The sequence below is a fragment of the Gopherus evgoodei genome, chromosome 1 (assembly GCF_007399415.2).
Source record: "Gopherus evgoodei ecotype Sinaloan lineage chromosome 1, rGopEvg1_v1.p, whole genome shotgun sequence".
Lineage (NCBI taxonomy): Eukaryota > Metazoa > Chordata > Testudines > Testudinidae > Gopherus > Gopherus evgoodei.
The window spans coordinates 299,200,711-299,215,698 of NC_044322.1; the positions used below are offsets into that span (position 1 = coordinate 299,200,711).

General features: G+C 44.8%; 1 protein-coding gene across 2 annotated transcripts in view; it reads left to right on the top strand.

Moving 5' to 3' along the window:
• Nucleotides 1-14,988, top strand: part of PTPRB (protein tyrosine phosphatase receptor type B) — a 93,621-nt gene that overhangs the window by 35,352 nt on the left and 43,281 nt on the right. For both annotated transcript variants that reach the window (XM_030548741.1, XM_030548742.1), the window contains 6 exons: nt 681-959; nt 1,333-1,590; nt 3,753-4,016; nt 6,221-6,490; nt 10,808-11,068; nt 14,432-14,698. In XM_030548741.1, coding sequence (XP_030404601.1) covers nt 681-959; nt 1,333-1,590; nt 3,753-4,016; nt 6,221-6,490; nt 10,808-11,068; nt 14,432-14,698 — 1,599 coding nt within the window. The remainder of the gene's footprint in view (nt 1-680; nt 960-1,332; nt 1,591-3,752; nt 4,017-6,220; nt 6,491-10,807; nt 11,069-14,431; nt 14,699-14,988) is intronic.

A 14,988-nucleotide genomic window follows, 5' to 3' on the forward strand; every position in this document is an offset into this window, starting at 1 on the left:
GGAGGGGTTGTTTTGTTGTTGTTATTTAAGACATGGTGTGCAGGACAATACTTCTGGTATTGGAGACCCTTCCAGTAGAAGAGTGGATATGTATTGTCAGAAGGTGCTTATGCAAACTGAAGACAATAGCAAAAAGCAAAACACTATCATCATTAAAATTGTACTTTCATCTTTAAGAACTTTAAATTTACACACTTTTGTGTCCAACTTAACTGCTGGGAAATGCTGAAATATGTGGTGCATTTATTTGTGGTGTTGTATTGTGCATCCAACTAAAAACACCCTCATAATCTGGCATAAGTGCCTGAAAGTTAGTCACTGATGCTCTAGTATTTATAGGCTACATTATCCTGAGTCATTATGACTGCAGGGCTGTTTATGATATAGTGATGCCATAGTTTTGTTGTCAACAGATTTTGAAACTCTTTATTTACACACACTGAAGCATGCGCTTTTCTATAATATACAGATAGCTGGGTTCTCCAGGGCCAACTTGTAGGAAGATTAGTTGTGTTTTCAGTGAGTATAGTGTTTGGGAATGGAATAAAGAGAGAATTTTCAATAAAGATTTGCAGTGGAATGTTGAAAAACTGGGAAATTGTTGGAGCTGATTGAGCTAACCTGTAAAACTCTTCTAAAACCCAACTAAATTAATATTTTTGCTGTTATTTTTAATACAGATCCCTTACCACCAGCTAGGTTTGAAATTAATAAGGAAAAAACTACTTCCACAAGCTTTCAGGTCTCATGGAGTCCATCCTCAGGAAAGGTGGACTGGTATCAGCTACAATTATCTGATCATAATAATAAAAAGATACAGAATGTCTCAGTACAAGGAAGTATTTCAAGAAGAGAAGAGACCTTTTCCAATCTCACCCCTGGGAGCAAATACAATGTTATCATCACTGCAGTTGCTGGAAATAAAAGCAGCCCAGCAATTCACATCAGCGGATCTACTGGTGAGACCTGTTTTACTGTAGTGCATCTAAGCTACTGAGCATTTTTACACACATTTAGAGGTTATGCGTTTCAAAAAGGGTATAGATATACATTTCTCCTAGATAGCAAATTATGCATGTAATCAGTCTTCATTAACCTAGCAAATGGTTCGCGTTGGTTATAAATAGAAGTAAACAAAGAATTTCTAACTAATTTTAAGACACATCTTCTAAGTATGGCGAAATGTTGACAGGGCCAATTTGGTCATCAACATTGGTTTTGCTTTTGGCAAACCCTAAACACTCAAAATCTTTGCAAAGTTGAACAGTTCAATCTTGCTCAGATAGTAAATAAAACCATCACCTGTAAAACATATGTTTTTTATTTCATCAGTGCCATCCCCAGTGCAAAACATTCAGATCAGTGTCAAGACAGACACTATCCACGTTTCATGGTTACCTGGCTCTGGTTATGTGGATCGATACAGGCTGGTGTTACTGGATAAAGAAGGACCAGTTCGTGAGATCACCCATGAGGAGCGCTTACTTTCCTACACTTTTCTTGGACTTACAACAGGACATCTGTATAATCTCACTATCATAGCTGAAGCTGCAGGACTAGAGAGCTACAACTTTAAACTGGTTAGGACAGGTATGATATCATAAGTAACTCATAGTAAAACTGAGGTTGCAATACAGTGCATTTCAAAATAATAAGTGGGATTGTTTGGTCTGGCCTAAACAGAACACTAAGGTTCATAATTCTGCCCTCTGAGTGGCAGAGCTCCAGCTGATCCCAACTGAGGCCATGTCTACATCTAAAATTTTGCAGCGCTGGTTGTTACAGCTGTATTACAGCTGTATAGGGCCAGCGCTGCAGAGTGGCCACACTTACAGCAACCAGCGCTGCAAGTGGTGTTAGATGTGGCCACACTGCAGCGCTGTTGGGCAGCTTCAAGGGGGGTGAGACCAGCTTCGCCACGGTTTGCCCTCGCGTTCCCTGAACCACCCTGCAAACCGCAGGGAAGGAGACCTGCTTGCTCGGGGGTTCGGGGAACGAGAGAGCAAATCGGGAAAGGAGACCAGCTTCGCCGCGGTTTGCTCTCGCGTTCCCGGAACCACCCAGCAAACCGCAGGGAAGGAGACCTGCTTGCTCGGGGGTTCCGGGAACGCGAGAGCAAACCGGGAAAGGAGACCAGCTTCGCCGCGGTTTGCTCTCGCGTTCCCCGAACCACCCTGCAAACCGCAGGGAAGGAGACCTGCTTGCTCAGGGGTTCGGGGAACGAGAGAGCAAACCGGGAAAGGAGACCAGCTTCGCCGCGGTTTGCTCTCGCGTTCCCCGAACCACCCTGCAAACCGCAGGGAAGGAGACCTGCTTGCTCGGGGGTTCGGGAACGAGAGAGCAAACCGGGAAAGGAGACCAGCTTCACCGCGGTTTGCTCTCGCGTTCCCCGAACCACCCTGCAAACCGCAGGGAAGGAGACCTGCTTGCTCGGGGGTTCGGGAACGAGAGAGCAAACCGGGAAAGGAGACCAGCTTCGCCGCGGTTTGCTCTCGCGTTCCCCGAACCACCCTGCAAACCGCAGGGAAGGAGACCTGCTTGCTCGGGGGTTCCGGGAACGCGAGAGCAAACCGGGAAAGGAGACCAGCTTCGCCGCGGTTTGCTCTCGCGTTCCCGGAACCACCCAGCAAACCGCAGGGAAGGAGACCTGCTTGCTCGGGGTTCGGGGAACGCGAGAGCAAGCTGGGGAAGGAGACCAGTTTGATTACCAGAGGCTTCCTCGGTGATGCTGGGATACCTGCTTATTCCACGGAGGTCAAGAAAAGCGCTGGTAAGTGTCTATACTTGATTACCAGCGCTGGATCACCAGCGCTGGATCCTCTACACCCGAGACAAAACGGGAGTACGGCCAGCGCTGCAAACAGGGAGTTGCAGCGCTGGTGGTGCCCTGCAGATGTGTACACCTCCTAAGTTGCAGCGCTGTAACTCCCTCACCAGCGCTGCAACTTTCTGATGTAGACAAGCCCTGAGTGTTGCATGCCTGAATCTGGGCAGCATACAGCCCCATTCTTTCATAGCATTGCATGTGGTTTAACTTCATGGGCCTCAGTGACTTTCATGATGTGAGTTTCAGAGCTTAGTGGTTTTCAGAAAAATTGGAGGTAAATATTTCAGTAGTTCCTTTTGGGGGGGGTAGAAATGCTGACTTTCAGACTCATTGAAAACTCCTGTTGACTTCACTGGGAATTATGCATGTGGTATGACTGTAGATTGTGACCCACTATTTAAATATGCATGGAATAGCATGGGCCAAAGCGGTCACTTTAGAAAAACAAAAGAGGAAGAAAAGAACCTTTGTAACTTTTGATATGTTTAAGAACAACCCTAGCAGAAAACAAGGTAAGAGTTGTTGGTTTGCTTTTCTTCTGGTGAAATGTCAAAATACAGAGAGTCATATTTTGATCCCACTTACACTGGTGTCAATCAGGAGTAACTCCAGTCAAACTACAGCTTTTATTGTGCCAACACTCTCCGGCTATCAATAACCTTGAGCAGCATGTGCCATTATCAGCCTTTACATTCAACATGCACAATCAATGAAAATAACGGAGTGACTCGTGTATTTGATCATCCAGCGATGTTACAGTAAGCAATGTTAGTAGAACCACTTTGGGTATAAATTATCTTAAATATAGCTTTAAAAAATCAAACTACATGCCATGCTACTGTAGTAGGAGGGGTTGTGTGTATAAGGGAGTTTGTGTACTCTGTGGGTGAAATATTTTGTTTCCTTTCTCGTTCTGTTTTTTTAGCCCCAGCCCAAGTCTCAGATTTGATGGTCACAAATGATGGCAGCTTTGATATATTAAAAGTTACATGGAAAAGACCTCTAGGAAACTTAGATTTCTACAATATCACTCTATCTCATCTTGGATCCATTAAAGAAATAAAAACTTTACAGCCCCGGGTCACAGAGGTTCAGTTTGACAAGTTGATTCCAGGAAGTCTTTATCAGGTCACTGTCAGCACAATCAGTGGTGAATTGTTCACTGATAAGATGGCAACTGGCAGGACAGGTAAGTCTTATGCATCACTAAGAACATTTGTAATCAAAGACACTTTGATCTATCCCATTGAATACGTTGCCATGTAGAAAATCATGTTGAAAGATAAGAGGGTTTGGTTGCTAGGCAATATGAAGTTGCTGAGGTTTGACTGTTGAGTGTAGTGTGCGGTGTTGGTAGCCTGTGATGTACAGAAGGTCAGAGTAGATTATCTAGTGGTCCCTTCTGGCCTTAAACTCTATGATTCTGTGAGGTAAAAGTTGTTGGGTTGATCTTACAGTGCTCCTTACTGGCCAGTCTGCTTACAGCAACCTTGCAGCTAGTAGTCAAAGCTACAGTGCTGACCTGTCAGACAGAAGCAGTAGTAAATGCTGTAGATAGAAATAAGTAGCTGGTTGAGCCTGTAACAAAACTATTCAGCACCTGTACTTTCAATAGCTTTTGCCCAATTTTATTATTTTGAACACAATCCAGAGAGAAAAAATGGAGCTACGGTATATGGAAGTGTGCATGTAAGATACTGTGAAATTATTTAAAACTATCAACAAAGTATAACAACATTGCCCCGCTATGGTCATATATCTGTGGATAGAAAAACACTCACAAAATAGACATGTTCAAGTCTTCGGTCTCAATCACAGCAGTTCTAGAGTTTGTTTATATATATTGGAACTGACTCATCAATGTTAAGATCCCAAGCATTTGATATGCTATCAAATTTGGTCGTAAGCAAGATCCTGGTTTTAGGCATAGCTCATTAAGTCTAAGAGCTTGGCTACACTTGCACTTTATAGCACAATAAAACCTCTCAGAGTGCTCTACCTTACTCCCCATCCACACTGGCAATGCACGGAGAGTGCTCTGACTCTCTGCCTAGAGCGGTCTTGGTACTCCACCTCCCCGAGAGGCTGTTGCGTATTGGGTGAATCGCAGCAGCTCCAGTGTAAACGAGGAGTAACGTTATTACGCACTGATTGACCTCTGGAAGCATCCCATCATTCTTTTAACTGAAGTGGTCTTTCTTGTCTTTGTTGTGAACTGGGGAGGTGGAAGTGCCCTTTCAAAGCTCTGGTTCCCAGATGGGCTGCTTATCTGGTCCAAGAAAAAAACAAACAGCTACTGTTTGCTTTGAGTGAGAGAGAGAGAGGTGGAGGAGGGAGGGGGCCTGAACTTACAAGGCAGTGTGCTGACACACTCTCAGCACCCCAAAAACCCACTCTCTCTCCCCCTACACTCCCTGTTACACTACACTCCACCCCCCTTTTGAAAAGCCATTGCAGCCTCTTGAATGCTGGGATAGCTGCCCATAATGCACCGCTCCCAATGCAGCTGCAAGTGCCACAAATGTGGCCACACCAGTGTGCTTTCAGCTCTCAGTGAGAACAGACTGCAGCGCTTTCCCTAGTGCGCTCTACGAAGGCTGGTTTAACTTAAAGTGCTCTACAGCTGCAAGTGTAGCCATACCCTAAGCCATTTTGACTGCCCACAGCACTGACTAAGGCACATGGCAGTCTTTGTGGTGTTGGGTTATTTATTTATTTTAGTTGTATAGTTATTTTTCATCTTAACTGATTGATCAGACTGAAAAGTCTGCCAAAGTTCTCCCCACCCACCCACTACTATTAACCACGAATCCATGTTACTTCCATCCTACACCTCTTGGCAATTGGTAGAATTTAGATTGGAAAAGTTTTCAAGTGGGTGAAAAGTGCATGCAGGACATCCAAAAATTGTTAATAGAGTCCACCTGAGTTAAACTACTACAGAAAACAGCAGGAAAAATGACTTAAAATACTGCATGTTTCATTCTGAAGATGCATACGGTTTTCACTAACCTCTGATTTAAGGTTCAAAATTTCTGATGTCAGTAACTGATAAACAGTGAGTTCTTTGTGGGAGAGGGTATATTTCTCTCTCTGATGAGTACTACGCCTTGTCAAAATACACTTTGGCCTAGATTTTTAAAGGTATTTAGGCATTGCTGCATTCAATGTTGCAAAGCCTAACTGACTTAGGACCATAAATCTCATTTTCAAAAGTGATTTAAATTCTTAAGAATCTAATTCCCATTGACAGATGAAAAATCTGGGCCTTGATGTTACTATAACTGATCAAAGCACTTCAGCAATGTCTGTGCTGTGAACCAGGTTTCATTGCTGTCCAGTTATGTTTCCCCAGAAAAAACACAAAATTACTCACCTGTGTCTGTATTTCAGTTCCTCAGAAAGTTTCAGAGCTGAAAGCTAGCAGTGGTGGTTGGCTGAGGTCTCTGACAGTGAACTGGCTGCCCCCTGCTGGAGACTGGGACAGATACCACATTGTGGTGTTCAACCTCTCCACTGTGCTGCTGAACACTACTTTAAAGAAAGACAGAAGAGAATATGTCATCCAGGATATAGGACTCATCCCAGGAAGACAATATGAGGTGGCAGTCATAGTGGAGAGTGGAGGCTTACAGAACACGGCTCGCTGCAAAGGCAGAACAGGTCAGCAATCTCATTATACTGATAGCATGAACCTTCAAACTTTCAAGTTGGCTATTTCTGGCAGCTAGAAAAAATAAGTGGTGTGTATTATACTGATTCACTAGGAAAACAATTTTACATGAATATTGATAACTATTTTAACTCGAAACATTTGTGGTTATCTTCATAATAACTGTAAAAGAAAGAGCAAATTCCTAGATTCTTCTTGTTTGTTTGTTTGCTTAATTTATTATTGGGCCAAATCCTGAATTCCTCATTCAGATTTTGCTCAGGATTTCTATCCTTTTGATTAGCCACAAATTAATATTTAAAATAGTGACTCTTCTCTTTCAAAGAGATGGGACCAAATTCAGTGGTGGTGTGAAGTGTTATAAACTGCACATCAAATTTCAGGTGGTCAAAAAAAAAGAGGTAAGTGGTAAAGCAGAGTGATTTGGACTGGTTTTGCATTCATTCAGGCATGAGACACCTGATCTGGTTCTCACACCGCTTTTACACTGGGATAACTCCATTGACTTCTGGGAAGTAAGTCCAGTTTTACCTTGCACGTGAAAGCAGACTCAGACCCATGAGATGTAATTGAGTGATGTACACATTAAGCCATCCTCTGGTGTGTAAACGGCCATATGTGAGAGTATGTGCCAGACTTTGTTCACCATAAATCTAACTCTACTGACATCAGTGGAGATAATCTGCATTTGCACTAGTATAACTGAGATCACCATAGTCTAAGGACATATCAGGCTGAAGAAGAGAGGAGTACCTCATTTTCAAAACACACTTATACTCATCCTATAGTGATGTAAATGATGAAAGGGTGCCTAATGTTATCCAAGGATGTCTCATGGGTTTAATTTAGAGTAGCCTCTTGTCTGCCCTAAGATCCACCTGCATCACAGAAGCTGTCCTTTCTCAGATAAGTGTGCTAGGTACAGGAACAAAGGGGCAGGTGGCTAACTATAAGGAAGCAGCTAAGGGCAATGAACAACACTGCAGAAGCTAGTGTCCACCAGCTCAGCAGGCTGCATGAGAATGTGATGAAAACAAAAAGCAGGTGGGTGTGAACACAGAAATAGCACAGAAAACACCAGCCTCTGCACACCACAGATGGTAGTAGCAAATACATAGATTAGGTAGTGGCCTTCTGAGGAATCAAATGTATACAGCTTGCTTCAGAAACAGATGCAGCATTACCCATCTTTCAGAACCAAGGCCTGGTACAAGGTTTCTAAGAGTTCAGTGCTGCTTTCTTTTGGCTGATGCTCCTGGAGACACATCTGACATTCCTATAATGAATGTGATACTACTGTTCCTGCAGTGGACGTTTGTGTGTGCGCTGTGTGGGCTGGCTTCCCTGTCAGCCTTGCTAGCTAGCTAGTATTATTGGTTTGAACTAGGGCTGGTTCCAGAGTAAGGATTGTACCTCCAGTTTATGTGCTCCACCAAGCATATACGATGAGTCAATTCTACTCTGTTACACCAATGCAAATCCAGAGTAAGTGTGGTGAATTTTGTGGTGTTACTCTGAAGTCACACACTGGAATAAGTCATATCAGAATTTGGTTTCTGTGGGCTTGTCTACATCACAAAGTTGCAGCGCTGGTGAGGGGGTTACAGCGCTGCAACTTAGGAGGTGTACACATCTGCAGGGCATCACCAGCGCTGCAACTCCCTGTTTTCAGCGCTGGCCGTACTCCCGTTTTGTCTCGGGTGTAGAGGATCCAGCGCTGGTGATCCAGCGCTGGTAATCAAGTGTAGACACTTACCAGCGCTTTTCTTGACCTCCGTGGAATAAGCAGGTATCCCAGCATACCTGAGGAAGCCTCTGGTAATCAAGCAGGTCTCCTTCCCTGGTTTGCTCTCTCGTTCCCTGAACCGCCGAGCAAGCAGGTCTCCTTCCCTGCGGTTTGCAGGGGGGTTCGGGGAACGCGAGAGCAAACCGCGGTGAAGCTGGTCTACTTCCCCGGTTTGCTCTCGCGTTCCCCGAGCCCCCGTGCAAGCAGGTCTCCTTCCCTGCGGTTTGCAGGGGGGTTCGGGGAACGCGAGAGCAAACCGCGGCGAAGCTGGTCTCCTTCCCCGGTTTGCTCTCGCGTTCCCCGAACCTCTGTGCAAGCAGGTCTCCTTCCCTGCGGTTTGCAGGGGGGTTCGGGGAACGCGAGAGCAAACCGCGGCGAAGCTGGTCTCCTTCCCCGGTTTGCTCTCGCGTTCCCCGAACCCCCGTGCAAGCAGGTCTCCTTCCCTGCCGTTTGCAGGGGGGTTCGGGGAACGCGAGAGCAAACCGTGGCGAAGCTGGTCTCCTTCCCCAGTTTGCTCTCACGTTCCCCGAACCCCCCTTGAAGCCGCCCAACAGCACTGCAGTGTGGCCACATCTAACACCACTTGCAGCGCTGGTTGCTGTAAGTGTGGCCACTCTGCAGCGCTGGCCCTATACAGCTGTACTAATACAGCTGTAACAACCAGCGCTGCAAAATTGTAGATGTAGACATACCCTAAATCTTAATTGAAACTTGTTTCATGTGTAATAAGTAGGATTTTACTCTGTACCTGAAAATAAGTGTAATTGACAGACCGAGAGGGGCACGAGGGAGGGTGTAACAGGAAAAATAATCAACAGGAGGGTGTAAGATAAGGCAGGGTGTGCCTAATTGAGTGCTTTTCCTGCTACACCCTCATCTTTCACTTCCTGGGTGTATAAATTGCACTCATTTTGCACAGCCACGGTATGCCAGATCAGTGCACATTATATTAATTTAGCATTCACCACAGTTTTCTGACTTATTTAACTCAGCAGGCCAGATTCTGATCTCACACCAATGTAAATCCATAGTAATTAAAGTCAAAGTCTGATTCTGATTTCTCTTTCTCTGGTGCAAACCTGCAGTAACTCCTTTGAAGTCAATGGATTAACACTCAGGAGTGGTGCCAGAGTTTCTGGCACCCTAGGCAGAATTCGAGGGGTGTCATTTTGTGAGCTCCCCATGGGGCACGCGGGAGCTTCCGGTTCCGCTCCTGTCGTGCTGCCGAAGAACGACCCTCTGTCAAAATGCCGAAGGCAATAGCGGCAGTCATTGAGCTGCTCAGTTGCCTGCTGCTGTTTTCCATGGCACATTGGCAGAAAGTCCTTCTTCGGCGGCACTACGGGAGCGAAACCGGAAGCTCCCATGCGCCCCGTGGGGAGTGCACAAAATGCCGCCCCCCGAATCCTGGCACCCTAGGCGACCACCTAGGGTCGCCTAATGGAAGCGCCAGCCCTGTTAGCACTGGTATAAATTCAGAGTAACAGAGACCAGAATCTGGCCCAGAAGCTCAAATTCGGTTATGAATGCCCAGCACCTAGGGCCAAGCAGAGGTTTTAGGGCACCTGAGGCAAAATCTGAAGCTGAGGACCCCTCCTCCATCCTTCCAAAATAAATTACCACTAAGGAGAAAGCCCCCAAGGAGGAGTGGGGGCTTGGAGAGCGAGCCTGAATTCCACTTACCTCACAGAGGTGGCTCAGCTCCTGTCACACAGGACTGGGCCCAACTGCCTGCTCCAGGCATGGCAACCTCACATGTGAGGTCACAGGTCACTCAGGTTTAGCCCAGCAGCTCCTCCATTCTGACAGGGGGCTGCAAGGCCATATTTCAGTGAGTAGTGCTGCAACCCTGCATGCCAGATTGCAATGCCACTCAGTTTGGGAGCCCTCTCAAATGGGGGACCCATAGCAAATGGCCCCTTTTGGCGCCCCACCAGGGGCCGCCCTGCCAGCACCCTCCTCCCTGCACACATCAATTTACCAATACACACTCAGGGCCAAATTCTGCTCTTATATACCATTATACATTCAGAGTAACTCCATTAACTTCAGTAGAATTACTCCAGAAGTACAGCAGAGTAAACAGAATGTGGCCCCAGACATGTAACTGACATGACTTTGTCACAGCTACATCTGCCCTATATCTGTTTTCCAGTATAATTGTTTTATGTCCCTGTTTATAGCCTCTGATTCAGCTGCTTAGCATTAAGCATGTAAGTAGTCTCATTGACTTAAGTGGGGCTAGTCAGATGCTTAAAATTACACCCATGCTGACTCATAATGTCTTGCTAAAGTCTGTTCCCTTAACCCTCTAGTCAGAGATCTACTGCTTCCAGACCATCACAAAGATATTTTGTGAGATTTGTTCCCCAGCCTCAGGCAAAGCCATTTCCCGTTGGCAGTAAAATTTCTGTTACTCTCTTATTGCTAGCCTAGCTCTTAACAGTAGCACGGTCAAGATGTGGCATGTGTGTCCTTGCAAAGTCCTTTGCTCATTGCTATACTCATGTTCTTCCCTTAGCTCCACAGCCTGTTCTTCAGCTCCGGGTAAAGCATGCTAATGAATCTTCGCTTAGTGTCATGTGGATGACCCCTGTTGCAGAATGGGACAGTTACGTGGTTTCACTGGGAGACAGGGATCTTACCATCATAAACAAGGCTCTTGTGAAAGAAGCTAAAGAATTCACTTTCAGTGATCTGGTACCCGGACGGAAATACACAGCTACAGTCACTAGCATTAGTGGGGATTTAAGCAACTGGACTTCAGTAGAGGGAAGAACAGGTAACATCCTATCAATCCACTTCTAATCCTAACTTCTGGTAATTAGCAGTAATGACTTGTCGGTTTCTTTGTACTGAATTATATTAAAGTAGTGTCCAGATATCAACACCCTTGAACTTGTGTACATTTTCTTAATAGAGATGCTACTTTTCTAAATATCTTTTGTGTCTTGCAATATGTCTCAGAACATCCAGTCTCTTTTTCTGTCATTTTCCTTGGCTTTCTAGGACGGATATGTAGTTCCTGATGGAAATTGGTATCTGAAATGTTTCTGTAATATCTGGTCAATGTACATAGTATGAGGATAATAAGTCCAGTTTTCATTTAATATCTTAGAAAACATCAGCTTTCTGATTTGTACCTCAAGGGATGCACCTTTGGGTGGGGAGGGGGAATGGGAAAGAATTGTTTGAAGGGGGACATTTCAAAGTTGGCAGACACAAAATGGACGTGACCTTCAAAACATATTTTGAATCCTGCTGCCTTTTTAATTTAAAAAACTCTATCTTTTCCCCAGGATGAGGGCTGCAACACAAGCAAAATTGAAGTGACTGTTGGGTGATGCTTTTGTAAAAACCACAAGGCCGCAACTTTTTTCTGTCTGTGTCTAAGTTTAAATCCGACCTATTTCTTTGTATGCCTGCCTGATACATTCTTGTGAGCAGGCAAGGCCTTAAAAATGGGAATTCCTTTAGGCATAGCACAGGATAAAAACATATTGTGAGTGCACTTAGTCTAATTGTAGGCCCTTAAGACAGAGCGTGTCCTTTTACAAAGCTTAATAAAGTTTTATCCTTCTTTCCAAGGTGTAGAAGTCTTGACTTCAGCCTCCATTACTCCATTTTGTGATCTAAATGGCTATGATTTAATTTCGTTCTGCAGCAGGCCCCTTCTCCTAGGAAAGGGTGTAGAGTCACACTGCACTAATTGTGAGTCCATGTGTGGGGGCAAATCAGGCAGGAGTAATACACATTAGGCATTAAATTATAACTTGTAATAAGCAAACCTCAAAAAGGTTGGAAGCTAAATTTGGATGTGCATCCCAGATTATCTGAACCCAGATTACCCTCAGATTATCTGAACCTTATCTCAGCTACCAGAACCTATTCGGTTTGCCAACTGTAGCTGGGAGTCTCACAGATACAGGCTTTTCACAAGTCCTCCAGTATTTCCTACTTCCAGTCAGTCCAAAAATATCATTCATCATCATCATGGCAAATCCCATCATCCCCTTGGCAAATTGAGCACCACCCAGATCGAGCTCTGGTAAGATGCTTAAGGTGCTCTGGTTGTGTATTCTCTGTATGTCCATCACTGGCAGCCTTGTCATGCCATCAAAGCTTTTGATGTCCATGTGCTCATCAGCCATGTTGCAGCAATCCTTGGTACACACACTTCAGAATTCTTTGGTCTTCCATTCTAGTAATAGCTCCATATCAAGAAAGCTGCTGAAATGGCATCTGTGCTGATGGAAGCGGTTGCTGGGCGTATCCGCATTTCTGACGTTGTCCTGCTACTTAATATGAAGCAGCTGGCAAAGATGATGAGAACTGAAATTACCATCTAGTGTTTCTCAGCCTTCCTCAGTGCCCACATTTCACTTCCATACAATAGAGTTTGGTTCTGTAGATCGTCACAAGCCTGATGGACTCACAACATCCCTACAGAAGGCACTGAAGAGCTTGAAACATGGCAACAGCTGCTGCTATATGAATATTCACATCTTTTCACATCCCCCAGCGCTCTGTGATGGCTACCCAAATATTTGACAGTTGCCACCTGCTCGATGCCCCATGTTAACACTGAGCTGGTTGTAATCTGGAGTTGGAGGCCACTTGATGGTCATGGCCAGAGATTTAGTTTTATCTGGATTAATAACCAGACCCATGTGTACTGCTTCTTGCGTGAGCAGGCCGCCCACCAGCTGCAATGATTCACCAAACTGAGCCAACACAACAATGTTGTTGGTGTATTCAGATCTCGAAGGAGAATATTGTGTACTGCTCAACGCCACCGACAGCTGCCTCTTCAATCTTATCAATCAATCAGTGCAGATATGGAACAATGATGGTGACAGAACTCAGCCTTGCCAGAACTCCCCTGGCAATAGGAAACCATGCCATGTGTCTGTTACCGATGCAAACACAGCTTTGCATGCCACTATAGAGCTCCCCTGTCAATAGCACTATCTTCCCAGGGAGGCTGAGGTGCCTCATCAAAACCCCCAAACATGCCTAAGGCCCTGAATCAAAGGCCTCAAGGAAGTCTATGAATAGTGCTGCACCCAGTTTATTAAATTCAGCCATCTTCTCAAAAGCTGAAATATCACTACAAGAGCCTTTTGCACTAAAATCGGGCAAAGCCATCGCAGAGCACAGATGGGCCTGAAAGGCGAAGTTCAGATTCAGATCCAGCTTTTCCCATAGTCCAAGCCTGTCTGGACCCAAGATTTTGGTTCAGACCACTGTATAATCTGACCAAATCTGATCTGTTTTATCAGTATGCCTAGCCATATTTATGATGACCAGTGCCATAGGCTCTGAGCTAGATATAAAGCAAAATGTGTAGTTTGGATCCGAATTTTCCAAAGCTAAAGGGTTTTTAGATTGTGGAAGATTGAGTCTGACTGAACACTAATGTGAAAGCATTCAAAAAGGTGTAACTTTATTTCCATGCTTTAATCAAAATTGGTCAAACCTTAAAAAGGGGTTCATTGGGTTTTTGTTAACATTTGGGCTAAATGTTCAGCTCCCTTTTTCTATTGTCTGAACAAGTTCACCCACCCCAATTTATTTTAAAGGTAACATTTTGCTACCCCTCAATCCATCATTAGATGTTAGAAAAGTCAGTGCTCTGAAATTCTTCCGAAGGAAAAGAAATTCAAGAGACACTGGAAAGATTATATGTTCCAGTAACTCAGAAAATTAAAGTGGTGAAAGGTGTTGCCTTAGTTAGTTCTTGTGTGTCCATGTAATTGGTTTGCCACTGGCTAGGAATGGGATGAACTCTGTGCAAGTTCAGTAGCCATCACAAACACAAATGACTTCTAAGTTAGTTATTTTTATCTGAATGATGTTTATAAAATGAGATTCCTTCCAGCCCTCCTCTCTTGATTCATTTTGGGCTGACCGAGGAAAGCTAAGCCTGAGATCTTTCTGTATAGCTCTAAAACCAGGAAGCCTTTATGGTTTCCCACAAACCACAGCCCATCAGACAGGAAGCGGGTCTGGGAGTCCACCGTTCAGTTTATTTTTAGTCCTGAGTCTGCTTTTTTGATGCACTTCCTCAGTGTGACTAAACTCTGTTTGTTTGGGAGATTTGTTTGTTTCTGTTTACTTATACCGTGACATTCTTGTATTATAGTGCCAGCTCAGGTGACTAGCCTGCATGTGACAAACCAGGGGGCAACCAACAGTTTGTTCACCAACTGGACGAGAGCGCTGGGAGATGTAGAGTCGTACCAAGTGCTGCTGATTCACGAAAATGTTGTCATTAAAAATGAGAGTGTTTCCAGTGAGACCAGCAGATACCATTTCCACTCCCTGAAAGCCGGAGGACTCTATTCCGTGGTTGTTACCACAGTTAGTGGAGGGATATGGTCCAGACAGACGATTGCAGAAGGAAGGACAGGTATGGAAGTGTTCCACCATATCTGTGTAAACTCCCACAAGCTGAACTCATTTGGAAGGATGTTCTCATGGTTATGTCAGGGGACTAAGATTTGGAAGATCTGGGTTCTGTGCCAGACTCCCATGCATAGCCTTGCACAGGGCATGCCTCCGTTCCCTAACCTCACAGGGTTGTTGTGAGGAAAAAATGTTTGTTGGTCATTAGATACTCCAGTGATGGGGAGCCATAGAATTCTGAATCTTTCATGAGCAATAAAGAACAGCAGCAGTTTATTGGATATTGAGCTGTGT